At 34.0% G+C, this 26,617-nt stretch overlaps 1 protein-coding gene across 8 annotated transcripts in view; it reads left to right on the plus strand.

Annotated features, from left to right (window-relative positions):
• Positions 1-26,617, plus strand: part of SLCO1A2 (solute carrier organic anion transporter family member 1A2) — a 124,605-nt gene that overhangs the window by 83,623 nt on the left and 14,365 nt on the right. For all 8 annotated transcript variants that reach the window (XM_072798771.1, XM_072798766.1, XM_072798772.1 and 5 more), the window contains 9 exons: positions 1,547-1,693; positions 4,969-5,067; positions 5,690-5,911; positions 9,123-9,287; positions 10,251-10,446; positions 17,231-17,396; positions 18,370-18,542; positions 25,207-25,271; positions 25,841-25,958. In XM_072798771.1, the coding sequence (XP_072654872.1) occupies positions 1,547-1,693; positions 4,969-5,067; positions 5,690-5,911; positions 9,123-9,287; positions 10,251-10,446; positions 17,231-17,396; positions 18,370-18,542; positions 25,207-25,271; positions 25,841-25,958 (1,351 nt within the window). The remainder of the gene's footprint in view (positions 1-1,546; positions 1,694-4,968; positions 5,068-5,689; positions 5,912-9,122; positions 9,288-10,250; positions 10,447-17,230; positions 17,397-18,369; positions 18,543-25,206; positions 25,272-25,840; positions 25,959-26,617) is intronic.

The raw sequence follows: 26,617 nt of genomic DNA on the forward strand, positions 1-26,617 counted from the left end.
TGCTTCTTTTGGCTTCCTGCAGTCCCGGCACCAACATGACAGCTTTTGGTCCTTCATATGCTTAAGGGACCTATATAATCTTCTAGTGATGTTTAGTCTGGAAGTGACCCATTGATTTACCTAAGGCCAGAACTTCTCTTCCTCTGAGGGGGACATTTTTATGCTGAATTCGTATCAGTGGGAGTTACACCAGTCCCCAAGGCTAGGAATTTCACTGCTGGCATTGAATCAGAGGAAATCATCAGTTTCAAGGAGTGTAAGAATAGCTGTCTCAGAAACTTTAAGCCAAAGCAACTTCCTGGGGAAACAAACAACCAAAAAAAACCCAGTGACATCAATGGTGACCTATATTTTCTTCTTGAGCTGACTTTTTCCAAAGACTGACCTAGGTTTTATTTTCTATTTTTCTGTTTAATCTGCACTGTAGTAGATAAATCAAAACTTTCCCAGTCTAGTGAATCTCCTGGATAGTATATTAATTCTTTGATCTCTTGACATTTTAAAGTTTGTTCTGGAATAGGCCTAGAAATTGCCTATGATCTCTTGACACAAATCGCTGTGCTCACCATAGGTAGCACCATAGAAAAAAAAATGAATACCCAGAAATGGACATTATGATTTTCTAGATGGTAATGACTGAGAGGTAGACCTCATAAGATATTCTAGGCCCAGTTGTGCTCAGGAACCTATTTGTGGGTACCTGGCAAGACTATGGAGATGAAAATAAGTTGTCACTCACTTTCCTGAAAGCATAACTCCAGAGTGTCTTCCTGGATTGATAGCTATTTAGGCTTAGAACAGAATTGGCTGCTTTCAGACATCAGCCTATTTTTCACCCTGTCAATTTCCTTTGGCCTAGTCTTTTTTATTCTACTTAGCAGTGCTGCTCCAAGGATTGGGGTGGATTTCTCTGTTAAAAATTATTTGGTGGTTATAGTATACAGTAGGTTCTATGGAGAAAATATGGTTACTACCTAGTTAAATATTTTTATTTTCTATAAAGTGATTAGAGCTATAGAGAATTCAAACATCTTCAGTGAGATTCTTATTTTAATATTACATTATCAATTCTAAGAAGAGATATTTATGTTTGTTTGTTTTTTCTCCTCCCTAAATAAGTATAAAAGTGGGATATCTCTCATAGCAGATAGCTGGGTCCAGTAGTTGCTGGTAAACTATCTCTCTGGAGGGAAAAAGTTATGGTTTTAGTGTTTGTCAATTTCTGTAGTGTAAATACTGCCGTCAAACTACCAATGTGTTGCCATTAAGCACTAAATTGAAAAGAGATGTGTATACTGAGCATCTATCCCAACCCAGTATATAAGTAGCTCCAGCATACCACTTATATTTGGCCATATCTAAGTACTCTGTCAGAAAATACAAATGGGATGTCTCAATGATTTATTGCTAACATAGTAGTATAAATCATTGACACACACCATGCCACATAAGAACTGTGAAATGTGTACAAAAAATCTAGAATTAAGTATTACTGATACTTTACTACCAAACCACTAATACAATATCTTTTTTTCTTTTAATACAGAGTGTGTGAAAGAAGTTAAGTCATTAATGTGGATATATGTACTAGTAGGAAATATTATACGTGGAATTGGTGAAACTCCCATCATGCCTTTGGGGATTTCCTACATAGAAGATTTTGCCAAATCTGAAAACTCTCCTTTATATATTGGTGAGTTTGAAAATATGCTTTAGCCTCTTTTCAGGAAAGAAAGTTCCCTAAGGATGGATATCAATTATTTGGACTCAATGTTTTCTAGAATGATGAGCAGAGTACCTTGGCACAGATGGCCATCAATAAAAGTTTACTGAATTGAGCTAAATCCAAATAAGCCACTTTGCTAACTCTGCATTTTGCTATTAAAGATACCACTAATATAGCACCCCCAGTTCTCTTTGAGTCATCCATTTCTTTGGCACCACTCTATGTCAAGTCTATTAAATGATTTACCAATGTTTTCTTTAAACTGTCCCTTATATTCAAAATCTTTCTCATCATTCTCATTACTTCTATTTTTGTTCATATCTTTATTACTTCATCTGTAGATTATTATAACATCTTCATTGGTCATAATATTACTAGCATTTTCTTTCAATTTCTTATAAACATTCTTGCAGTATAATTTTTCTCAAACATTGTATTAATCATGTCCTCTCTACCATACCAATAAAACATACTAGCTCTTTCTTTACTAAATCTGGTCTCTCCACTTATTACTCAATCTATATAGTTTCTTCATAATCTCTCCATGATAGTCAAGCTTTTCCAGATTCTTCACTAGTATCTGGTTTGTACTTTATGTTTCTTGAAATTTCCTTTTCTAAAATCCATCACTGTCACATCCCACAATAACTAACTTCAGATTCACCTTCTTATGCTATCTTCCAATCTCCTAAGCATTCTTAATTTATTATGAATAACTTATTTATATTCTTTAGTTGTTCCATCTTTTGTTATTTATAAGCATATAACTTTTAGTTCAGGACATTTTGCTATTAATGTAGATATATCTTTTAAGAACCAGAAATGTCAAAGAGAGTGAAAGAAGATCTGAATACAGTTACACATAATCATGATAGGTCAAAATGTTTAGAGATTCTTACCCCATGTAACCTTTGGCACTTTTGATGACTCAGACTTTGCAATAAGCCTTTTTGGTGTTTTCCTTTTTGGTCCTTTCAAATCCTTTCACATATTTATCTTGAAAGAATACAAATGTTTGCCTGAAATAAGTCAGTGAACATCTTGTTATAATCTGTATTTCTTTATTCAATATATACTAGGGTATATAAAATATGGAAATAACAATGTTAATCTCTTTACATACCAAGAGAAATAAGACAGCCCATGTAAGGTTTAGTATATAAATAGCTACATAATGCCCGAGCCCCTCTGAGCTGCTCGTGGAGGTTCCTCAAACAGTTAAAAATATACCTGCCCTATGACCCAGCAATTGCACTGTTGGGGATTTACCCCAAAGATACAAATGCAATGAAACGCCGGGACACCTGCACCCCGATGTTTATAGCAGCAATGGCCACGATAGCCAAACTGTGGAAGGAGCCTCGGTGTCCATCGAAAGATGAATGGATAAAGAAGATGTGGTTTATGTATACAATGGAATATTACTCAGCTATTAGAAATGACAAATACCCACCATTTGCTTCAACGTGGATGGAACTGGAGGGTATTATGCTGAGTGAAGTAAGTCAGTCGGAGAAGGACAAACATTATATGTTCTCATTCATTTGGGGAATATAAATAGTAGTGAAAGGGAATATAAGGGAAGGGAGAAGAAATGTGTGGGAAATATCAGAAAGGGAGACAGAACGTAAAGACTGCTAACTCTGGGAAACGAACTAGGGGTGGTAGAAGGGGAGGAGGGCAGGGGGTGGGAGTGAATGGGTGACGGGCACTGGGGGTTATTCTGTATGTTAGTAAATTGAACACCAATAAAAAATAAATTAAAAAAAATAAATAAAAAATTAAAAAAAGTAAATAAATAAATAGCTACATAATTATAAATGAACCAAATTTGATAAATACTTGTTTGTAATTAAATTTGAAAAGAATTAGACTTAAAAAATGAAATAAATAAATGTAAATGTGTATATAATTAAATAACTATAAATCAATAACCTATACAATGAAAGAAAATAGTTCCATGTATGGCTTTGAAGTTTGGGAGAGAACATAAAACCTAGAAGTGAATTTTGAGAATCACATATAGAGAAAAAAATGAAATTAAAAGGGTGAAAGGAGTTTGCGAGGGGAAGCTACGTATATAGTGAGAGATCTTAGGTTAAAATACTAGGGAATACTTTTAGTTATTGAGTAGAATTGGAAGAAGAAAAGTCAAAGGAGTAGTCACAATAAATGCATAATTTTGTGAAAGTATTAGAAGAAAATGTCAAAAGAAGAGCTAGCCCGCAATTTCAAAAAACATAGAATTAGGAGAATGGAGGCTGGAAAAGGACACCAATTAAGTGGCAAAAAGAATACTGGTGTTACTTGCAAATGGTTTGAGAAGAATTGGATAGATTTGAGTAGATTCAGGAAGTAGTGAGGGTGTAAATGCAGAGTGGAGGGAAAGGAAAGAAAGCAGGGGTAGATGAGAGATATTGTGATCAGTGATTAGGGGAGACTGAACAAGCACAAGAAAAGGCAAATTAGTAAGATCTCAGAGAAGATAGAAAGGGTTGAGGTCAAGAAGTCAGGTGTGTGTGTGGGTGGTGGCTAGCCTATGAAACTGTAGAATACATATTTTGAAGTAAGGAGGAACTAGCTGAAGGAGCTCATGTCTGGGTTTTCAGCAGCGGGGACGGCTCACTTCCAATTCACAGTTGTAGATAAGCCACGAGCTCACTGATAATGAAATTCCAGATGAGTAAGAAGTTGTGAGGGCAGAGGGGATTGATGAGTATGGAAGACAAGAATGTGGAGGATAAGAAAGGAGATCATAATGAAGGAAGACAAGTATCAGTAACAGTGAGGACTAAGCCAGAGGAGGTTTTGAGTCAGAGATGTGGGAGTGAAGGCTTTCTGAGGAATGTGCTATGGGAAATTTATCATAACATAGTGTTGCTTTAGAACTCCTCCAAAAATGTGCCTATGGAAAACAGCAGAAGAATCTTGCTCTGTGTTGTAGTTTTGTCAACAGCATGATCCCTGCCTATGCTGCTACAGCAGATTTTACCTCTGATTCATCATACAAGAGAATTTGAAGGCCCAGAGAAACTGGTTTTATATTTTGAGGTTCTTTTTCCACGTTAACAGAAACAAACTTGCTACTTATATGTATGTCAGCTTAATTTTCTTACAAATTGAAAATTTAAGGCAAACAGATCTGAGGCAAAAACAATGCAGTCTTCAGACTCTTCTGGAATTAGGACACTTTATGTGGGTATATAACTATACTATAACTTTATATCTTCATTTATTTTTAGGGTTTGTAGAAACAGGAGCTATCATTGGTCCTTTGATTGGACTTCTGTTAGCGTCATTCTGTGCAAATGTTTATGTTGATACTGGATCTGTGAACACAGGTAATTCAATAAAATTTATTTACAGTGTCTAGAATACACAAAGTACTTTCATTTATGTTACCACAATTAGTTCTTGCCTTTTTGCCCTTCAGTGGATAGGCTAATTCCAGTTTTCAGGTGTACAAACTGAAGTAAAGAAGTTTAGATAATTTTTCAAATATTTCACACCAGTGAGCAGGAAAACAAGTTAAAATTCTGATCTTTTGACTCAAAATCCAGTGCTCTTTCTTTTTCCTTTTTTTCTTAAGATTTTATTTATTTATTCACGAGAGACACAGGCAGAGGGAGAAGCAGGCTCCATGCAGGGAGCCTGACGTGGGACTCGATTCCGGGTCTCCAGGATCACACCCTGGGCTGAAAGAGGCACTAAACCTCTGAGCCACCCTGGCTGCCCAATAAATATCTATTTATAAATTCCTTACAAGATAGGACAGATAACCAAAATAATTTATTGGTAGGCGATATTGTAATATCACATATTGTCAGGCAAATTTTATGAATGTCTAAATTGTATATAAATTTTGTACTTGGATAAAACCTGAGAACTGTAATGTTAATAATTTTCTATAGTTAATGCAGGAAATAGTGGCAAGCTAATAAAAATGTGTATATTTCTTTACAGATGATCTGACCATAACTCCCACTGATACTCGTTGGGTTGGTGCATGGTGGTTTGGCTTTTTGATTTGTGCAGGAGTGAATGTGCTCACTGCCATTCCTTTTTTCTTTTTGCCCAAAACGCTTCCAAAGGAAGGACTAAAGAATAATGCAGACATCATTAAAAATGACAAAGAAGAGAAACAAAGAGAAGCGGTCAAGAAGGAAAAGGATGGAATCACTAAAGGCAAATATAAAAATTCTAAATGCTATATAATTTGCCTTTTGTTTTTTACAGATATGTCTATATTTTAGTTAACACTATATCGTGCTAGGGTGCATTAAGACAGTCAGTAGTCAATAATGTCAGTAGTCCGTAGTGCCTAGCCTAAGTCTTCCTGTGCTACCATTGAAATAAGTGATACAATAGCCAAACTGTGGAAGGAGCCTCTGTGTCTATCGAAAGATGAATGGATAAAGAAGATGTGGTTTATGTATACAATGGAATATTCCTCAGCCATTAGAAACGAGAAATACCCACCATTTGCTTAGATGTGGATGGAACTGGAGGGTATCATGCTGAGTGAAATAAGTCAATCAGAAAAAGACAAACATTATATGGTCTCATTCATTTGGGGAATATAAAAATTAGTGAAAGGGAATAAAGGGAAAGGAGAGAAAATGAGTGAAAATATCAGTGAGGGTGACAAAACATGAGAGACACCCAAATCTGGGAAACAAGGGGTAGTGGAAGGGGAGGTGGGCAGGGGATTGAGGTGACTGGGTGATGGGCACCGAGGGGGCCACTTGACGGGATGAGCACTGGGTGTTAGGCTATACGTTGGCAAATTGAAATCCAATAAAAAATTTAAAAAAATAAACCCAAACATAAAGAAAATAAATAAATAAATAAATAAATAAATAAATAAATAAATAAATAAATATTTAATGCAATGCCTATCAAAAAAAAAGAAAATAAGTGATATAATTTGGAAGCCAAATTATCTGTGATCAATGTGTATATAAAGTTTTATGTCAATTCAGACACTAAATAAATAAATTCCCCTTTGCCTTAAAAAAATCTGTTTTATAGAGAACATAAATCTAATTTTAAAAAACCCAAACCGAGAACAAAAGGAGGAAAAATATACACTATTTCAAATAAATGTATAGTTCTGAAACAAACAAAAAAATGTTAGCTTAACTGTGAGCTTCCTGGAAGTTAAGCTAGAAAAAGAAAACATGATAGGTCACATAAATCTCTATATTTGATAGAGAGAAGAATAATAATTCTTTTTTAAAGAATAATAATTCTTTTTTAAGAATAATAATTCTTAAAGAGAAAATGTTCTCCAAGTAACACATTGTTAAAAAAGGAAAAAAGAAAAATTCATCATATGATGTATAATGCAGGCAATATTGAATCACACAGTAGTTTCCCAGCAAGTGCAAATGAATATTTTCTAGAACAAGGCTGTTTTTTTTTTTTTCTTTTGGATACACCTTCAGTAAAAGCTAAAAGAATAATTTACAGAAAGTGTTTATGTACTAAGCTAAGATAGTCTATTTAATGTTCAAGAACACTGATTCTCAAACTTGGCCATATATTGGAGTTACCTGGGAAATTTAAAAAATTACCAATGCCCAGAAACTCTGGAGTATTCGCAGGAGGTCTGATTTAATTAATATGAGGTATGGCCTGGTCTTTGGAATTCTTAAAGAGTATTCATTTACTAGGTGAAGAGGGTTTCAGTCTCCTTATCTGTAAAATGAGGAAATAATAGTAGTAATTATTACAGAGTTGTTATGTGAGGATAAAAGGAGTTCCGGCACATATTAACTATTAGTACTGCTATTGGTATTGCTGTTATTATTGTTGATATTGATACTTCTACCATTGTTCATAAATTATAATACCAGTTTGCACAGAATTTTTATAGTGGTTGAAGTGGATGTGTACACATTCACTTAAACTACTATTAAATATAATAATTCTCAGATCATTAGAAGCTAATTCAGAACCTTTAAAATTCTCAGTAGTTGTGATTATAGTAACAATTCTTTTTGAAAGGTTGATATGGACTTATAGAAGATTTTAACATATAATATTGTTTGTGATCTGCAAGATCAATTTTCAAGACTAGGAAAGAGCAGAGCTTAGTATGAGACATACAAAAAAGAGATTTGAATTACTGAGACTCATCTACTAGAACAGAGATGTCAACAAACATGGACAACCTGAAAAGATCCAAAGTGGTCTAAACAACTTTCTTCCTGCCATGTACTTTATTTGTAAATATGAATTCTATAGCTAAAATAGGTTTCTTTGCATTAAGCTATGCTTCTTTCTCTCTCAATTTGTTTATTTATGATTCTTTGGATTTTAGGCAGTTTATTGAGCAAAAAGTACAAATAAGTAAGGAAATCAAGACAAAAAATGTGAAGATAGGAAAAATGAAAAGTAATTATAAATGAGACTTTGACCCCAAAACGGCAGCAGGGTGACCTGGAACATTTGCAAGAGATGGGACACAAATTTGGCTCTGAGCTGTGTCAGTCCACATCAACAGAGGAAAGTTTGCATTATATAATTTACGTAGCCTTTAGTATGTACCAAAAAAATCAAGATCTCAGAGAGTAGAACCTGGGGTTTCATTGTGTATCTAGTGTGAACCATTGACAGGACCTAAACTATTGTTCTGAAGAAGTAAAAAATACCCAGTACTTGAGAAAGTTATATACCATGAATTCCCACATATATCTTCATTCATTTTATTTATTTATTTTTTTTAATATTTTTTTAATTTATTTATGATAGTCACAGAGAGAGAGAGAGAGAGAGAGAGAGAGAAAGGCAGAGACACAGGCAGAGGGAGAAGCAGGCTCCATGCATTGGGAGCCTGATGTGGGATTCGATCCTGGGTCTCCAGGATCGCACCCTGGGCCAAAGGCAGGCGCCAAACCGCTGCACCACCCAGGGATCCCTATATCTTCATTTTAAATGGTCAAGAATGATAATAACAATATTTGAGTGTGAACTTTATCAAGTAGATCTCCTTCTAAACTTTAAAAAACAGAACAAGCATCTTTCATTCTATTTGATCTCTAGAGAAGAGAGGATATTAATGGAAGGAAAAAGAGAAGGAACAAAAGGAACTGGTGTGAATACAGACAATATTTTGGTCATGTTATCATTTTTCCTTAAAACACAATAACAACTTAGTGATGGTAAGACTATTGTGCTCTGCTCCCTATCCAGTCAGCTGTATTACTGGCTTGCAGAAGGTACAAAAACGGTATAACTAGCTTTCAAGAGGTAACACAGCAAAGCAAAGCAAAAACCAGTGTGTGTAGGATAAACAGAAAAAATATAATTTGCAGGGGAGGTTGATGTTTTAGAAAAAGTTGATCTTAAAATGCAAAGCCAAGCTAGTTTAACACACACTTTTTCATTTCAGATTTTTTACCGTTCATGAAAAGTCTTTTATGCAACCCAATTTACATGCTTTTCATACTAATAAGCATTGTACAGTTCAATGCATTTGTTAATATGTTCACCTTCATGCCTAAGTATTTGGAACAGCAATATGGAAAATCAGCTTCAGAGGCAATCTTTCTAATTGGTATGTTTATTCTTCTCTGTATCAGTAGTCCACTTTTTTTTTTTAAACCATGAAATGATGAACAGTGTGATGATGGGTCTAGGAAGTTCTTAAATTGAAATATGTGGAGATGTTTCTGTCTCTGGTACATTTCCGCCTTCCATTCTCCAGGGAAATCAACAAAGGGTAGGGAAGGAAAGAGGCCAGGAGATCCTGGCTTTTTTTTCTCTTCTGCTCTCTCTCTCTACTCAAAATATTTGTGGAAATCTTGAGGAATGTAAAAATTAGAGATAATTTTCAGATAGGCAACCATTAATGTAAAAAGGGAAACAAGGATAACTCATTAGTAGGAGTCTGAGTTTACTCATTTAACTCCAGTTTACAAATTCAAGGTCTCTCCTAAGTTCCTTGGGCCCCCTGGTGGTTTGAGGTGTCTTTGCAGCCCAAGCATTCTGATTTTCCTGTGAACACATTTACTACAGAGGTGCTCTTCCTCCTTGGGTTTCTATTGAGATCTTTTTACGGCTTTGAAAAGTGAATATCCCAGACTGTCTGCAACCACATCACTTAGAGTGCTTGTTGAAAGTTCAGATACCTGATACTCATTTCAGAATTCTTAATAACTAGAGTGGGTATAAACAACTGCAAAATTATATTAATCACAAACTACTGGTCAACTTTGACTTGTCACTCCTACCTGAACAATTAGAAAAAGATACAGATCACAAATCTCTGCATACAAGAAATATACGACCTACTACAACTAATTAAATGAAGGATAGTGATAACAGTCTTCAAAATATACTTGACATTGAGAGGCATTTAAAAATCTCTCTGTAGTAATATATAACTCAGCAGAGATAAAATTCACCTTTCTTCACTGTGCTAAATGATTTCTTATGTAAGACATATTAAATAAAGTTAAGATCATATTTGTTCTTTTGCTAAATCACCTTGTAAACAACATTTCATTTATATCTCTAGGTATTTATAACTTACCTCCAATATGCATTGGATATATAGCTGGTGGTTTAATTATGAAGAAGTTCAAGATTACTGTCAAACAAGCTGCCCACATAGGATGCTGGTTATCTTTAATTGAATATCTTCTCCATTTTTTGTGTTTTCTCATGATCTGTGATAATACTTCAGTTGCTGGCATAACCACCACTTATAAAGGGTATGTTGTTTCCTAATGAATGTCATACATTTAGAACAGTTAATAACATATCTTATTCAAAGGTTACCCGTGACCAGATCATTTGCTAATTGGAATTAATAACAACAATCCATGGTCTTTCTTTATCTTTCCTCCATCTGTCAGTTATAAGCCTATCCCTACCAGCTCTAGGCTTATTAAAGAGATTCGGAACATATCATAGGGTTAGTGAGTTTATGACTGCACGTGTGTGTGTGTGTGTGTGTGTGTGTGTGTGTGTTTGTCTTTGTAATATCCTAGTGGATATTAAAGTGGACATCAAAGAAACTACTGATAGTTTTAGGTTGTATTGGGATATGTTATCCATATATTTTGGACTCTCATAAATGGGTGAAATTAATTAACTATATAGTCTCAATCATCTTTATATGTTTCCACAATGGGCCTAAGTCCAGCATAACTGAATCCTAACACATAATATGTTAATTCACATGTAAATTCATACATTTCATTTGTCTAGTTAGGTCTCTATCATTGAATAGTTTTAGATTTGTATTTGAGGGTTATCTGAATTTATAGAAAGATTATGCATAGGGATCCCTGGGTGGCACAGCGGTTTGGCGCCTGCCTTTGGCCCAGGGCGCCATCCTGGAGACCCGGGATCGAGTCCCACGTCGGGCTCCTGGTGCATGGAGCCTGCATGGAGCCTGCTTCTCCTTCTGCCTATGTCTCTGCCTCTCTCTCTCTCTGTGTGTGACTATTATAAATAAATAAAAATTAAAAAAAAAAAGATTATGCATAGTAACATTTTCTCATGACTTGATAATACACATCCTAACAGATGTGAGGTGATATCTCATTGTGGCTTTGATTTTTATTTCTCTGATCGGTGAAATTGAGAAATTTTTAATTTACTTATTGGCCATTTGTATGTCTTCTTTGGAAAATTATCTATTTAGTTCCTCTGCCCATTTTAACACTTGATCTTAGCCAAAAGGCTGAGAAATTATCCTCTGCCCATTTAAAAATCAGATTGTTTTTTTGTTATTGAGTTTTATTCATTTTTTATTTATTTTGGATATTAATTCCTTATCATATATATGATTTGTAGATATTTGCTCCCATCCCATAGGACACCCCATAGGGTGTCTTTTCATTTTGTTCATGGTTTCCATTGCTGTCCAGAAGCTTTTTAGTTCATGTAGTTCCATTTGTTTATGTTTGCTTTTGTTATTTGTGATTTTTGGTGTCCAATTCAAAAATTCCTTGCCAAGACTAATGTCAAGGAACTCACCCACTATATTTTCTTCTAGGAATTTTGTGGTTTCAGGTCTTTTTTTTTTTAAGATTTATTTATTTATTTATGATAGACATAGAGAGGCAGAGACACAGGCAGACGGAGAAGCAGGCTCCACACCGGGAACCTGATGTGGGACTCAATCTCACGACTTGCGCCTTGGACCAAAGGCAGGCGCTAAACCGCTGAGCCACCCAGGGATCCTGTGGTTTCAGGTCTTAAATTTAAGTCTTTAATCCATCTGACTTTATTTTTTGTGTAAGATGTAAGATAGGAGTCTAGTTTCATTCTTTTGCATGTGGCTGTCCAATTTCCCAACACCATTTATGAAAAGAGTATCCTTTCCCCACAGTAAATTCTTAGCTGGCTTATTGTAAATTAATTCACCATACATGCATGGTTTATCTGGGTTCTCTATTCTCTTCCATAATCTTGGTGACTCTTTTTTATGCTAATACTATACTGTTTTGATTACTATTGTTTTGTAAAATAGTTTGAAATCAGGAAGAGTGATACCTCCTGCTTTGCTCTTAAGATTGCTTTGCTATTTTTTTGTGGTTCCATGCACATTTTAGACTTGTTTTTCTACGTCTATGAAAAATGCCATTGGAATCTGTTTAGCAATTTCAATAAATCTGTAGATTGCCTTGGGTACCAAGGAAATTTTAGCAATATTAATTCTTCCAATCCTTGAGCATGCAATATCTTTCTATTTATTTGTGTCCTCTTCAATTTCTTTCACCAATATCTTACAGTTTTCAGTGTATATATTTGCACATCCTTGGCTAAATTTATTTATTTTTATTCTTTTGATGCAATTATCAGAAATTTCTCTTCTAATAGTTTGTTGTTAGTGTGTAGAAACAGAATTGATTTTTGTATACTGATTTTCTATCCTGCAACTTTACTGGATTATAATTCTAACCATTTTTTGTAGAGTCTTTAGGTTTTCTATACATATTTATGTCACCTAAAAATAGAGGTAATTTCACTTCTTCATTTCTGCTTCAAATGCCTTTTATTTTTTTGTCTTGCCTAATAGCTCTGGCTAGGACTTCTTGAATAAAAGTGGATAGAGTAGATATTTTTATGCTTTCCTGATCTTAGAGGAAAGTTTCTCAGCATTGAGAATGATGTTAGCTGTGGGCTTGTCATAAATGTCCTTTTTATATGTTGTTACATTTCTTCTGTATCTAATTTGTTGAGAGTTTCTTTTTTATCATGAATTGATGTTGAATTTTGTCAAATGCCTTTTTGCATTGATTGAGATGATCATATGATTTTTATCCTTCAATTTGTTAATGGGATGTATCACATTGATTGGTTTGTATATATAGAAATGTCCTTGTGTCCCTGGAATAATTCCCACTTGATCTTGACATGTGATCTTTTTGAATTCATTTCACCAGTATTTCTTTTTTTGGAAGATTTTATTTATTTATTCACGAAAGACACAGAGAAAGAGGCAGAGACATAGGCAGAGGGAGAAGCAGGCTTTTAGCAGGGACCCCAGTGCGGGACTTGATCCCCAGACCGGGATCATGCCCTGAGCTGAAGGCAGGTGCTCGTTGGCTGAGCTACCCAAGCATCCCATTTGCCAGTATTTTGTTGATGATTTTTGTGTCTATATCCATCAGGGATTTGTCCTGTGGTTTTCTTTTCTTGTAGTTTTCTCATCCGACTTTGGTCAGATTATACTGATGTATAATTCTGGCCTCACAAATGAGTTTGGGGATGTTTCCCCCTTCAATTTTTTGGAAGACTTTAGAAGGATTAGTGATAATTCTTCTTTAAATGTTTGATAGAATTTACTAAGGAAACCATCTGATGCTGGGCTGTTCTTAGTTGGGACATTTGTAATTTTGATGCTCTCCTTACCAGTAATTGATCTGTTCAGATTTTCTATTTCTTCATGTTTTTAGAAATTTATCCATTTTTCTAAGTTGTCCAATTTATTGGTGTATAATTTATAGTTTTGTCTTATGATCCTTCACATTTATGTGGTGTTGGTTGTAATATTTTCTCTTTAAATTATAATTTTATTTATTTAGGTTGTCTCTCTTTTTGTTTTTCTATTCCTTGATGTGTAAAGTTAGGTTTTTACTTGAGATTTTTTTTTTTTAATGTATGTGTTCATTGCTATAAACTTTCTTCCTAGAAATTCTTTTGCTGTATCTTATAAATTTTGATATGTTGTGGTTACATTTTTGTTTGTGTCAAAATATTTTTTTATTCCCTTTTGATCCTTTTGATTTCTTCTATGATCCAGTGGTCATTTAGGAGTGTGTTGTTTAAATTCCATATATTTGTGAACTTTCCAAATTTCCTCCTGTTAATTGATTTCTATTTTCATATCACTGTGGTCAGAAAAAATACTTAATGTAATTCCTATCTTCTTGAATTTCTTGAGAATGGTTTTGTGGCTTAACACATGATATATCCTAGAAATGTTTTCTGTACTTTTAAAAAGAATATATATTCTGCTGCTATTGGATGGAATATGTTGCATTTGTATATGTCTTTTAGGTTGGTCTACAGTCTCGTTCAAGTCTGCTATTTCCTTATTAATTCTCTGTCTAGATTATCTATCCATTGTTGATAGTGGAGTATTAAAGTCTTTATTATTGTATTGCTGTTTATTTCTCCTTTTAGTTATTTGTTTTATATATTTAGGTACTTCAATTTTGGGTGCATAAATATTTACAACTGTTGTATCTTCTTGATGAATGCATTTCCTTTGTGATTTGACAACTTTCTCTGGTGTATACTTTGACAAATTTAGCACAATATTTCGTATACTACTATAGCTCTTTCCTTTGTTTGAGGCTTACATTAAAATATATTTATAGCATCCTATTTTATGTTACCATCTTGACTTTGATAGCATATGGAAATTATTTTGTACTTCTCCTCCCCTGTATCTTAGGTTAATGTTAAAATTTACATTTGTTTACACTGTGTATCCAATATGTTACTGTAATTATGGTTATTTATAATACATTTGTTTTTCAGCTTTAAACTAGAACTTTATACATTCACATGTTTTTGTGATGTTAATTACCATCCTTTTATTTCAGCTTCAAGAATTTCCTCTAGCATTTTTTGTAATTCAGGTTTAGTAATGATGTACTTCCTCAGTTTTTGTTTGTTTGGGGAAATCTTTGTTTCTTTCATTTCTAAAGGACAGCTTTACCAGGTATAGTATTCTTGATTGAGAGGGGTTTTTTTTTTCTTCCTATATGTTGAATATATTATCCCACTCTCTCCTGACCTGCAAAGTTTTTGTTGAGAAATCTGCTTATAGTCTTATGCAAATACCCTTAAAGTGACAAATCATTTTTGTCTTGTTGATTTCAAAATTTTCTCTTCATCTTTTACTTTTGTCAGTTTAATTATTATGTGTTTTGGTATACTTTCTTTTTGGATTCAACCTATTTGGGATTCTTGGCTGTGTTGCACATTCAAATGGGACTACTGGGTGGGCTTTCTGATTGGGAAGGGCTTCTGGCTGTGCTCCACAGTCAGAAGGGACCACTAGTAGGTTGTAGACTATATTCCCTGTCAGGATGATGCCACTGGTCAGGGATATAGGTTGGGCTCACAATTGTTCCTGATCAGCTAAGGTCTCATGCTGTGCTCTATGATCAGGAAGGGTGACAAGCTGTGCCTTGAAGTTAGGTGGGGCCACAGGGCGAGCTTCACAAGGGAGTTACTGGGCTTTACTGTTGAACAAGGTTGCCAACCACGCTCTCTGGAGGAGAGAGGCCTCTAATATCCCAGAGCTAGGTGGTGCTAGAAACTGCATTCTCTGCTTGAGCAGGATCACGGTCCAAATTCTCTCATCAGGTAAGGCTGCAACCTCTGCTCCATGATTGGGCATAGTCACTGACTAGGTTCCCTGCCTAAATAAGGCTTCAGGCTGTATTCAGCAATTGGGTAGGGCCAAAGGCTGGGCTCTGTGCCTGGGTGATGCTGTAGTCTGGGCTCTGAGGCTGCCCAGGGTTATTGTTCAGCTTCCTTGGTTAGGTGGGGCCAGAGGTTATGCTTAGGGCAGGGCTATTAGCTTGACTCCCAGGTGGAGCAGGGCTGTAGGATGGACTCTATGGCTGCCTACATTCTCTGGCCAGGCTTTCCAAATCAGTGAGACTGGAGGCTATACTCACTAGTTAGGCAGGGCTGTGAATTTTCTTCCTTTCTCAGATAAGGGAGTTGAACAAGCTCCAATGCCAGTATGCCCTGTTGACTGGGAACCCAAGTCAAGTAGAATTGCCAACTGAGATTCTTGGTCAATAGGAGCCACCATTCAGCTCTGTAGAATGAGCAGAACTACAGGCTGGGTCTGTACTTGCACAAGGTTGCAAGTGAGAAAACAGTCCGCCAAGATCTGAGTGCTGGTTGCTGTAATCCCTGTCTTCCTTCTTCTTCTTTATCTAATTCCTAATAAGGGAGGCCTACAGATTCTTCAGTGATGCTCATGAGGTGATACCTGAATGGGCCTTCTGGGAAATATCCCACAATGCTGAGGGAACTTAATGTCTACCTTGGGCTCTCTTTTCCCTTTGGAGAAACAGTAGGACCAGGGGGGACTTCTCTGTGTGCCATTGTGTTGACCTGGGGGAGGGGCAATTTGATTACAGTGTAACAGCTCCTCTTACTCTTCCAATGTGATCCTTCTAGGTCTCCATGGTCCAGAGGGATGCTTTAGCCTCACCCCAGTGCTGGGATTTTAACAATGGTATCTTGTCTGGATAGCTGTTACTTGGTCTTCTTGGGAGGGAGACTGGTCAACAACAACTTATGCTGCCATTTTTTAAAAAATATTTTACTTATTTATTAATGAAAGACACAAAGACAGAGGCAGAGACAGGCAGAGGGAGAAGCAAGCTCCCTGGTGGAAGCCTAATGTAGGACTTGATCCCACTACGCCAGGATCACAACCTGAGCCAAAGGCAGATGCTCAATCACTGAGCCACCCACATGCCCATATGTTGCCAATTTTATGACTACTGGACATTATACTAGAAGAAGGTATTTTTTACTCAAGTAGTTAGATTTCTGAAGCTAAATATACTGTCTGCATTACAAATTGAACTTACATTTAAAAAAAAACAAATTGAACTTACAGATTTTGAACTTCAAGATTGCTTTCATAACACAAGATCTCTCATTACTAACTACCATATGGATCAACCACAGGGATTAGGTCATCTTCATTTTTGTGTTCTAATAATACCTAGAAAAACCTCTTCTATATGGTAGGCACTCAGTTAATGCCTGTTTATTGGCTACTTGCTTATCTGAAGTAAATCGAAAAGTTGCTATGTGGTCACCAAAGCACGTGTTTTTTATGCCAGAGCTACAGTTCTGAGGCCAGACATTGAAGGTGGGAAGATTTCTGCTTCTATTTTGGGGGTCAGAAGAAATATAATTTTGGATTAAGATGAAAAAATAATAAGGAAATGTTCTAATAGTCTTTCAATATCCATGCGTTATTTTAAAACATTTCAGAATACAACAAGATTTATATGTGGAAAATACCATCCTTGCGGACTGTAACAAGGATTGCAACTGTCCAATTAAAATGTGGGACCCTGTGTGTGGAAACAATGGTGTGTCATATATGTCAGCTTGTCTTGCTGGTTGTGAGACATCCGTTGGAACAGGAATAAACATGGTAACACATTCTGTCGGTCTCTTTTACAAAACATGGTTTTATGCATTGCATTGGAACTTTCCAACATGAAGTGGGTCCACATTTCATAAAAGTAAAATTAAAGTTTTTCTGTATGTTCATTTGATTTACCTTTTATTTCATAAATCTTACTTTAAACCTGCACAGTGTCTGACCACTGTTCTTATCCTTTAATTAATTATTTTTATTTGAGTATACTGGACACTGATCTTTAATTCCATAGCAGTTGACATTATTATATAACTCATTTTAAAAATATTCTGGACTGAAATACTTTTATCATTGAGATGGAGTTGGTTGTTTTGATCTCAGCTACACAGCTAATTGCTTTGCCATTTTTTTCTCTTTTTTCCCCTTTTCTAAATATATATATATATGCATGTGCTTTCTGTGTTTTTCACATTCTGACAGCTTTTTAAGAGGATAGAATTAGGCTGCTTTTTTCTCCTGAAAATTTTACAATATTTAAAAATTTGTTGGTAATAAAGTAAAATATAACTTTTGATTCTTATGAAAACCTGAAAAAAAGAAAAAAAGAAAACCTGGAAAAATGAGTTTTTAAAGGATTGACTCTACTACAGTTTTGAAATAAACTATACTTTTTGAAACAAAGCTTTATTCATAAAGCTAAATATTTCAGCTGAATATTTGAAAACAAATTTTGTTTCTCATACTTCATGTTGTAGCAAAACAGTATGCGTCTTTAACAGACATGACTTTAGGATAGCTGAGTGATTGCAAATGTACTCCATATGTTAGAAAGAAATACCATTTTTCTAAAACCACACTTCCATGTTTTGTTTTAAGCTATAATCATGAGAAGCACCATAATAGAGATGAGAATAAAGGGAATAAATAGTCTCCATCTTGATCCAGTTAGCTATGTAGAAAATATTTGTGATGTGTGTTCAAAATTTTACTTTCTTAAATAGGATAATATATTATTTTTTGATAGGTGTTCCAAAATTGTAGCTGCATTCAAACCTCAGGAAATTCATCTGCAGTTCTTGGGCTGTGTGACAAAGGATATGACTGTTCCATGATGCTCCAGTACTTTTTAATCTTGTCAGCAATTGGCAGTTTCATTTATTCTTTATCTGCGATCCCTGGATATATGGTTCTTCTAAGGTACAAAAATTTTCTTTATTTGGATTCCTTCTTGGTCCTTTACTAAGGTATCTTTTTCTAAAAAAGCCACTTGAAGCCTATATTATCTAAGAATTCAGTGCTCTTTTATATCATGTATTAAGAATTTTATATTAGATATTGTTGAATTTTATAAAATTTTGATGTTTAGGGATATGAAATTCATCTTTTAGCATTTCCCTCTTTATCTTTCCTGCCTTATTTTTTGCAGCTAAATTATGTGAACCTCTCATTGTTGACACAAGAAGAAACATTACATTTTAGTGTAACCCATATGAAATGGTCATTTTGATAGATAAAGAGTGGTTACTTAGCAGTCATTTCATACAGTTCAAGCTACAGGACAGCAGAGTGTAAAGCTGTCAGAAACCTTGGTGTCGGGATCCCTGGGTGGCGCAGCGGTTTGGCGCCTGCCTTTGGCCCAGGGCGCGATCCTCGAGACCCGGGATCGAATCCCACATCGGGCTCCCGGTGCATGGAGCCTGCTTCTCCCTCTGCCTGTGTCTCTGCCTCTCTCTCTCTCTGTAACTATCATAAATAAATAAAAATTAAAAAAAAAAAAAAAAGAAACCTTGGTGTCACCACTTATTATCTACAGGGCATAAACAGGTCACTTGATTTTTCTTAGCTTCATTTTTTAAAAAACAAATAGGCATAATAATAAATACTCAACTTTTTTTACAAGGCTATCATGAGATACAAATGATGAAGGACTTTCTAAAACTAGGAAACTGCAGAGCTAGGATTCAGACTTGGTGTAGTACACATGTGTGCATTCAGTTCCAGCGTTTTGCATGCCTAGAAAACAATCATAAACATTCCTACTAAGCAAAATGTGCATTTTTATCTCTTCTTCATATTTTACTGGAACTTTGAAGCAGAGTTAAGATAATTGCAATTCTCAGTCCATAGCACATTATCCTTATAGGCTAGGATAAGTTTTTATTCTTGTTTTATTTTTGCTTTTTTCATTCTATTTTTCACTCCCTCTTATCATAGTCACCCACATTAAAATGATAAATATGGATTATCCTCTGTGAAATGCTAATATTTTTTGTGAGTTTGTGTTTTTATATTCACACAAGGAGGTATTGTGCTATATTTATATATGCTTTGGTTCATAAGGTATAGGCATAGATAAACTCACCAAGTACTACTAGTACTTACGAGTTATCTCACACCTTCACTACATGGGAGTTCCTACCTCCTTACAGCCTCACTAACACTTGGAATTATCTTACTTTCTGATGTTGACTACTCCAACACGTGTAAAATGGTAGCTCACTGATGTTTTAATATGCGATTTCCTAATTCAGTATATTTAAGTATCTCTTCAAACTTTTAATAGCTATTTAGGCTTCTGATTCAAGATGTTTATTGACTTTCTTTGCCCATTTTGTATTATATTTCTTATATTTTTCTTGGTGATTTTGCTGATTGCTGTCTAAATTATAAATATTAAGTTTTTAAATATTTCATTTATTTATTTGAGATAGACCAAAAGAGAGCATGAGCAGGTGGTAGCGGTAGAGGGAGAGGAAGAAGCAGACTCCCCACTGAGTGAGGAGCCAGATGTGGGGCTTGATCCCAAGACCCTGAGATCATGACCTGAGTAAAGGCAGACACCAAACTAGCGAAGCCACCCAGTCACCACTAAATTATAAATATTAATGTAATATTTGTTTACATGATACAATTATCTCCTCCTCTCTCATCTTTTTAAAATTTCTCCAAAGCATCTTTTATGAACTTAAATCTTAAATTTTATTGTACTGAAATCTAATAATTTTCTTACTTTAGGGTTTATGTATTGGAGAGTCACATTTTAAAAGTGTTTTTATGCTCCTAATTTATAAAAATATTCCCCTAAATTTTATCCTAATAGCTTTACAGCTTCACCTTTTACATATGGTTCTTTAAACCATCTCAAGTCTATCTTTATGTATGATGCAAGGGAGATAGTTATTCAGTGTTATTTTTTTCCATATAATAAAGCAGTTTTTCCAGCATCAATATAAATAAGAGGTCCCTTCTCTGTTGATTTGTGGTGCTACCTTTACCATATCTCCAGTTTTTAATATTACATGAGTCAATTTTCACTTTTATGCTTATTTTACAGTTTTGTTTGTTTTCATACAGTACCATATTGATTGTCTTACTTTGACATGGTATATGTTAATATGTCATATGATAAACTCTTCTTTACCCACCCACCCCAACACCTTTGCTCTTTCTTTATTCTTTTCTTCACAAATTGATTTAGCTACTGATGTATGGATCCTTATGCTCACATAGGAATTTTGATGGAGTTTGTGTGGATTCCATAGATTATTTGGAGAAAATCTGGCATCAAATATTTGTGAAAATCAAATCTTTCCATTTATTTAACTTTTCTTCTATAGATAATATACACATGTATATACAAATGTATACATACATATGAAATTATGTCATTTATAATAATAAATATATTCATATCCACATATATCAGTCCACACAGAGATATGGATATATTTTTATGGATACATACAGGTATGTAAATATTTGTGATTGTAAGTGGTACTATTTTATATTTTCTAGTTGATTATTGTTGATTTAGAGGAATGTTGTTAATTTTTTAAAGTTTATAATCCAGCAACTTTTCTTATTCTAGTAGTTGTTTATTTTGTTAGGCTTTTTATATATAAATATGTGCAAATATGGAGAGTTTTATCTCTTCACTTCTAAGCCTTACACATCTTAGACTTTTGAAATTTTCTTATAGCATCAACGTAGACCAAAACTCTATTAAACAATAGTGGTGATAGTGAGTATTCTTGTACTTTTCTAATCTTAATGGAAGCCATACAACTTTTTCCATTATGAGACTTGCTATAGATTTTCAGTATATAGTTTTCATCTAGTTTCTAAGTCTTTACTAATGAAATATGTATTAAACTTTATTAAATGTATTTTTCTGCATCTATGACTTTGTAACTTTTCTGCGTAGTGTTTTTAGTGTAGTAAAATTAAGTGGTAGCTTTTTATGTTGAACTGTTTGCATGGATGAGAAAAACCATAGTTATGGTATATTTTTAAAAGATTTTATTTATTTATTTGAAGAGGGGAGGGGCAGGGAGAGAGGGAGAGAGATAATCTCAAGCAGACTCCCTGCTGAGCATGGAGCCTGATGAGGGGCCCAATCTCACAATCCTGAGACCCTGACCCAAGCTAAAATCAGAAGAAGGATGCTTAACCTACTGAGCTACCTTGGTGCCCCAGTTACAGTATGTTTCATATATGATTTGGTTTGTTTAAATAATACTTTATTTAAATTGTTATATCTATGTTGATAAGCAATAAAGACCTATTTTTTATTCTTTTTTTTATTTGGAATCATTTGAGGCCCCCAAAAATGAATTGATAAATTTTCTATATTTTAATTTCTGAAACTATTTATATTAAATATCTGGCTGTTAAAAGTTATATAAATGCACCTATAAAAGTGTTTACATGTTGGGCTCATTAGGACAGTGATATTTCATTATGATTTCCATTTATTCAGTGTTAGTGCCTATTCACACTTTCAATTTCTACTTATACCTGTTGTATGCTTGTTAGTACATAGATATTTATAATATTATTTTATCATTCTGATACTCTGATGTATCTGAAAGGTTTTCCCTGTTTTATTAGGTGTTTTGCTTATTTCCTCTTTTTTATTTTTTATTGATCATTGTTGCAGAGGCTTTTCTATTTTTCTTCTTTTGAAGAATCAGGTTTTAGGGAAGCCTGGGTGGCTCAATGGTTGAGCATCTGCCTTTGGCTCAAGCTGTGATCCTCGAGTCCCAGGATCGAGTTCCACACTGGGTTTCCTGCATGAAGCCTACTTCTCCTCTGCCTATGTCTCTGCCTCTCTCTCTTTCTGTGTCTCTCATGAATAAATAAATAAAATATTTTAAAAATAATCAGGTTTTAGTTTTGTTAATCTTTATTTCATGTATTTCTGCTCTTCTTAATTTTTTTTTTGCTTTTAGACTTGCTCTGTAGTTCTTTATCCAATGATTTGAGTTTAATACTTAGATCACTATTTTCATTCTGTACTGTATAAGGCTATACATTTCGTTTCAAGTATTACCTTAGCTATGCCTCAACTAGCATTTTCTGTGAGGTTTATTTCTAACTATTTTGTGGTTTCTTTTATTATTTGCCCCGCTAGACCAAAGTTTATTTATTAATGTGTTATATAATATATATCACATCTATAAGAACTTTCTATACTTATTCTTTTATTATTGTTATTGATTTTTATATTCAGAGAACATGATATGAAAGATAACAGGTTGGGGAGATGGGATATTGAAGCTTTCATTGGGGTCTAGTGCATTTTTTAAGTATTTCATGAGTTTCTGAAAAGAATGAGTTACTTCTGCATTTGGGGTTTACAGTTCCCATATCTCTTGGATTGCAGTAAAGCATTGTGTTACCAAAATTTTGTAAATGTAACTCATCAGTTTTTCAGACATAGGTGTTAAAATCTTTAAATATTGTTGATGCATTTCCCCCTATAATACTGTCAGTTTTTAAATTTATGTATTTAGAGACTATATTATAGGATGCAAATGTGCTTTTGATCATTATACTTCTGTTATTAGCGTCACTTAATTCTCTTCTTTATCTTTTAGTTATTTCTTTCAAGGAATTATATTCATTTCTTAGTTCTGAAACCAGGGATAGTACCAAACCCTACACATATTATATTTTTTCCTATATATACATAGCTATGATATAGTCTAATTTACAAATGTGACACAGCAACAGATTAACAACAATAACTAATAATAAAATGGAACAATTGAAACAATATACTTTAATGAAAGTTAAGTGCATGTGGTCTCTCTCACTCTATAAAAATATCTCATTGCACTATACTTACCCTTTTTCTTCTTGTAATGATATGAGATGATAAAATGCCTACATGATGAGATGAAAGAAGTTGAATGAAGTAGGCATTGTGATACAGGGATTGTAGTATTCAGCTGCTTTTGATCTTCCAATGATATGCCAGCAGGTGGACCATCTGCTTCTGGACTCTAGTTGACTGTGGGTTAATGCAAAGCATAGAAAGTGAAACCACAGATAAGGGGGAACTACTGTATATATTGGATGTTCTGCTTCTTTGAAAGCAGTTCAAATAGTTAACCTGATTATTGAAATTCTTAACCACATTAATGTTTTACTTTCAAAACTTTTCAGTATTAATATCTACCCCCTAATAAAATAAGTATCTAATCAGGCTCTCTTCACATCTCTATTATCTTCCCCCATCACTTGCCAGGGTCATATGGTGGACGTTAACCACTGGATTTTTATTAGTATTACTTGTGTTTCTATTTTTGCGGAATCTCCCCGGGATCTCCTACCATGATGGTAGAGGGTGAAACATCAATGCTATTCTGCCAACCTGAAAAATGATTTCAATTTTTCTCAGCATTTTCTCATGATTTGTATGCTAATTTTTCTGATTCTTGGATTCTAGACATTGACATTATTATCAATGACTATCAATGATAAAGTTCATAGAACAGTTTAAACTGCTTAAACAGTTAAATAATTTCTTCACTATAGTATTTCATGCTTCTGTGAGAGATAAATGGGAAAGAAAAAATTCTTCAGTAAAGTTGAAATGCCCTATTCTCTGTATTAAATGGAAACCATGGGACCAAGAGGATCATGATAGGTCTTTCTGGCTTTTCTTAACTTCTAAGTAAAATCATTGATGTTGTCTAAATAACCTATGCATCAGGAAGATAATGTCTAGATCAACTTATGAGATTTTTTCAAATTTTATACTAAAACACTTACATTGAGAAAATGTACTGTCATTTTATTGACATGCTAAAAATGTATTGCATGCTTTTGTGAAGAAAGCTGCTTTTATTTTCTCAGCTTTGAATTAATCAGGGAAAGGAAGGGAATATAGTGGAACTATAATTAAAAATTATAATTTTTATATAGCTAATCATGCTGATGCTGGAGTGGGACACAAAAAAAGTCCAGTGGGGAATTATAGTCTTCATTTCTATAGGAATTTCAAGCAACAGTGCAAAAGTGGGGGAATTTTTGGAGAGAATGGAGATTTCTGTGTGACTCTTGAAATGATACCAAATCATTTAAAATATATTTGCTTTGGATTTCTTGACCACATCCCTTTGAAAATTTTTAGTCTCTTTCTGCCTTAAATTTACTTATATACATTCTCAGCTTTTCTGTATTTTGTCAACATAAATAAGTTAAATACAGCTAGGGTTGCATCATTTTTGTTTTAGGCTAAAGATTTAATCAAGAACTACCACTTCAATAAGTGGATATTGGGGTAGAAATTGATATGACATACTTTCTTCTTTGATAACTCTCTGATAGAAATGAATGAGCAAAAATGATGGGTAAATGCCAAGGACCAGAAGTAGAGGTCCTGTGTAGGCTATAGGCTGAATAATTAGACCTTGGATAACCAAGACCTGAGCATGCAAAAAAAAAAAAAAAAAAAAAAAAAATCTGGTCCCCAGTGTGTTACTTGCATATAGTTTTTAAAGAAACCATGAAACCATGACAAAGTTTAAAGCTCTACTTTTATTTTATTTATGAATTTACCTTTTGTTTTTAGGTGTATCAAGCCTGAAGAGAAGTCTCTTGGTGTGGGGTTACATACATTTTGCACAAGAGTATTTGGTAAAAATAGTAATTTTTCCAACATCATATCAAAACATTATTAAATACTAAGAAAATTAAATCATACTCTTGAAGTAACAGTCTAGCAAATATCCCTTCTGCTTATAGCACTTTGTAATTTGTATGAGAATGAGGTACAAGAAGAAATAGAGAACTTCCCCCTTTTACTTAAAAAAGATCTATCTGAACTTAATTCTACTTTTTATCTATTAGAAGATTTGAAAAGCAAATGAACAACAACAACAAAATGCTTTGTTAAAGTAAAATGTACATGTGATTGGTCCAGAAAAATGCAGGAAAAATATAAAGAATCATTAATTCAATGTTTTTCTATATCAATAATGTTTATGTTGCATTTATCCATCACATTACTTATCCTTTATAATTTGGAAACTTTATAGTAAAAGTAACTTCTGATTTCTAAAAATAAATTTAAATCATTTTATTCATATTTTGTTAAACTTTATTTGTTCTACAAATAGAGAAAATTAAAATGTTTTCAAACAAAATAATGTGCTTTAATTCTTACCTTGTTGATGGATTTTTCTTTCTCCCTTCTTTAATTGTAGCTGGAATTCCTGCACCTATTTATTTTGGAGCTTTAGTGGATTCTACATGTTTACATTGGGGAATGTTGAAATGTGGTGAGTCAGGGGCATGCAGGATATATGATTCTACCAACTTCAGGTAAAGATAATAAATTTTTTAAAGAATTACTTTCTAAGCACAGCCTGTACATAAAGTGGCACTATTCATGTATAGCATTTTCTTTGTCAGGTACACAGACTACCTTTGACTGTGTTTCCAGAATATATGCTAATACTATATATTTATTACTCATTTATACATAGAATCTTATATTCTCACTATACTCAAAGTACTTGTTAAATATAAGCATGGATGACTTGCCTTTTTAAGTGATCTTTGCTAAATTGGTTGCAATCAATACATTATTGAAAGTAATAGCTGTACATAAACTACCTATCTAAATTAAATTACTCTCTAAAGCATTCCCATTTCATCTTACCTCATTTTTACACCTTACTAGCCTGAATCTTTACTTCCTTTCACATCTACCTCTATTTTTCAAAATGATATTTTTCCTCTATTAAATTTTGCTGACACAATAGTCTTCATAAAGGCTTATTCTTTTGTTAATATAAGTCTGATTTTAAACAAAACTCAAGATAATATTAATGTGTTTTTTAACGAAATGCTTCCATTTTGCTCTATTTTCATATTCTTTTTCATTTGGAAACCTGAATTTTGTTTAAATTTGTATTAATTTCTCCTGACGAAGCAGTACAAAAATTCATTTACTAAAAAACAATTTAGCATTGTTTAAA

This window comes from Canis lupus, chromosome 25 (assembly GCF_048164855.1).
Source record: "Canis lupus baileyi chromosome 25, mCanLup2.hap1, whole genome shotgun sequence".
In the NCBI taxonomy this organism is placed as follows: domain Eukaryota; kingdom Metazoa; phylum Chordata; class Mammalia; order Carnivora; family Canidae; genus Canis; species Canis lupus.